The 3,256-nt window shown below is 39.0% G+C and overlaps 1 protein-coding gene across 7 annotated transcripts in view; it reads right to left on the reverse strand.

The window, feature by feature from the left end:
- Positions 1–3,256, reverse strand: part of PRUNE2 (prune homolog 2 with BCH domain) — a 246,346-nt gene that overhangs the window by 39,442 nt on the left and 203,648 nt on the right. For all 7 annotated transcript variants that reach the window (XM_019648297.1, XM_019648298.1, XM_019648292.1 and 4 more), the window contains exon 10: positions 1,013–1,092. In XM_019648297.1, coding sequence (XP_019503842.1) covers positions 1,013–1,092 — 80 coding nt within the window. The remainder of the gene's footprint in view (positions 1–1,012; positions 1,093–3,256) is intronic.

Raw genomic sequence — 3,256 nt, forward strand, 5'->3', positions numbered from 1 at the left:
CCTGATAAATATATGTTGGATTGAATTATCCAGCTTCAAATACCCTGAATGTACATTATTTTCTCTAGTGCTCTATGAGGTAACCTAAAAAAGAAAAAGGACATCACCATATGGCTACCTGCCTGACAGAGCACATAAGGGTGATGGCCTTTAATTCAAAAGAAAGATGAAGCGTTTTTTAAATAGATAGATAGTATCAGTCTTACATTTTTTTAGGTTTTGTTAATGTCTGTAAGTTATAGGTAACACCATGGAATAACTGGAAGAGTCCTAGATATGAGGTTATATTTCTGGGTTATAGTTCCACTGTTAGTACGAACAAGCTGATTTACACTGATAAAATTGGCTGACCATTTTAGTGACTTTTAAATAGAGATAATAAATATCTAACATCACAGTGACTCTGTGGATGATAAATATAATACATATGAAAATACTCTGTAAATTATAAAGCATTGAGTAAGTTTAAGGTATTACGTTCTCTCATTTTACACACAATATCAGGATGTGATTTAATTCAAGTATGTGTCATGGTTGGACAAAACATAATTAAGGTTACTATAATTTGGGTATTAGCCCAGGTAAGGGAACATTTCAGTATTGCACAAATCTCCACAGAGCCTGTAAGTGCCCGTGAACTCACTGACGTTAGTGAATAGAGCCTTTGTCTCTTAATACTCCTTTGCAACACAGAGCAGACACCCTGTCAAGAAGGTGCTAGAAAGTCAGCGGTGGCAATGCATGGGGGAAGGGGAAAGCTGAAGGCTGTAATCAGGGGGTGATTAAAGGAGAAGCACTCTCATTTACCATGGATATTGCGGAAGGCATTTTAGGAAACCCCAGGAACAGAGTGGAGCTGAACCAGAATAGCCCAGGGGCACACCTGAGAGAAGCCCAAGTTGCACTGATTGTAAATAGTTCAANGATGCACACGAAATGGTTCTATCACTGAATAATGAAAACGTTTGGGTATAGAATGCCGCTGAAGAAAATGAACAAGTGCTCCTCTCACCAGGCCTCATGTCCGCAGCACTGGGACTCAGCATTTCCTCCTCAAGGGGGACATCCATGCCTACATCCTCTGACAGGAGTCTGAAAGAAGGCAACACAAAGGCTGTAAAACATGGCGTGGAGTTTAATTTTCTTTGAAAAGGGAGCCCAGAGATTCCAGGATAACATTTTTAACTCTTTTGGAATAAACAAAGTATGTGTACTGAGTCTGTTGTAAGTGGCCCCAAATTAGAATAAAGACTTCCTGCAGTTGCTGTGAATGAGAGCTATAGACACCAGTTCTGCTCTGTGCATGCTGCGAGTCACTTCTCCTCCCGGCTCACATAAGTAAACACACCCAAGTAAAAAACTCAGAAACAGGAAAAGCAAAGAACTAATAAAATATACTTGAGGGGGCATGTAATATACATTTTTTCAACAAAAGAGTCAATATATGTTTTGGAGTAAAGACAGACCTAATTTTGTATGTATTTCTTCCTCTGTGTAAATTTGAGCACGTTACTTAAACTGCTGTGGGTAGAGGAAAGCATACTCGGCTGGTCTCACTTTTTCTTTTATTTGTAAAATAGGGACATACCATCTATCTCACTGAGTTGTTGAAAGGTTAAGCAATGACTGCAAAGTGCACAACATTCCTGAGAAGGTACCAACTTACGTTATTTTCCTTAATTATTTGAAAATTTAAAAATTCATTGTAAATTACACATTGGTAAAGATGGTTCGTCATGACTTACCATCTCTTCTCTCTAATCAGTGCCAAGCCCAAGACCATTTATATTAGCCCACTTGGCAAGACAAGTGGAAGGGAATAGGAAAATACTGGAGAAAATTGTGACAATTCTACATGCTCTTGTAGGAAGCTGACCACTATTCACAGTCAACTGCCACTGACTTATTTTCATCTCCCATCCCTCATTCAGTATGATAATATATTTTTCTTCTTGGTGGCTTCACATAATTTCACTCATCTAGGATAATCCTTGTGATGTTTTGCACTAATCTAAACTTAAACATGATAAACCTTTGTGTTAAAATTCTAAATTTCATCCCTTCTTTTCTCTCTTGAGACTTCTTTCCACTTCAATCTGGGTCTACAAACATTTGGAGTTTGCTTATGTGGATGATCAGTTTCTCCAGGATCTAAGTCAAACCCCTTATTATCAATAAAGCACTATGATAAAAACAAAATTCTCTGTCTTTATGGTAATCGTATTTGCTTCATTTATTCAAAAACAGGTATTAAAAGTGTCTACTATGTGCTGAGGATACAGGGGAACAACATAGACCGGCCTCATTCTTGTGGTGGAGATGGGACGATGGGGTTAAAATAATGACTGTCACCAATAACTCAGTGCTGCTCCCCTGAGAGAAGTAAATGCCTGCTTCCTTACCCACCAACCCCAAAGACCCCTTCAAACACACAACCTCAGGGAGTTTCTTTCTCCATACGGTTGCTGTGTCTTCTACCCTGTATGTTCTCTAAAATGAATCCACCCTAGAGGAAAAACAGTGAGCAGGAGGCTGGTGTGTGAGTCAAAGGAAATAATGCATTGGCAGGAACAGTATAACCTGTGCCAAACAGAGACACAGCATACTGGGTGGCAACAAACCAAACTGTCAAGTAATAGTGGTGGGAGTGGTGAGCAAAGAGAAGGCCTTTGAAAGTTTTGGGACCCAGAGGAATGGATGCCTGGGTTTCCCATGATGCTGCAGTTTTTCAGACTCCTTTACAATGACTCCTTGTCAGCTGAAGTTATCTGTGCGTGTTCTTCATGATACCAACCCTGCCGTACCTGTAAGTGGCAAAATGCTGCTGTTAAGAGGATCTGGGTTCAAATCTTAGTTCTATTACTTATAGTGTGTCATACGGAAAGTTATTCAGTTTCCTCACTGATAAACGAGGGAGAATATGAAATGCCTGAAAATAACACTGAAAGAAAAAAATGTTATTGATTATTATTATGGTTCTTTTTGCCATGTATTATAATTGCCTTCTTCATTAGCCTTGAAACCATGAGGACAGGAGCCATGTCTGTCTTCTTTACTATTATGTCCCTAGCACCTGGTAGAAGCAAAAACCTGATAAATATATGTTGGATTGAATTATCCAGCTTCAAATACCCTGAATGTACATTATTTTCTCTAGTGCTCTATGAGGTAACCTAAAAAAGAAAAAGGACATCACCATATGGCTACCTGCCTGACAGAGCACATAAGGGTGATGGCCTTTAATTCAAAAGAAAGA

This window comes from Hipposideros armiger, unplaced genomic scaffold (genome assembly GCF_001890085.2).
Source record: "Hipposideros armiger isolate ML-2016 unplaced genomic scaffold, ASM189008v1 scaffold_124, whole genome shotgun sequence".
NCBI classification, from domain to species: domain Eukaryota; kingdom Metazoa; phylum Chordata; class Mammalia; order Chiroptera; family Hipposideridae; genus Hipposideros; species Hipposideros armiger.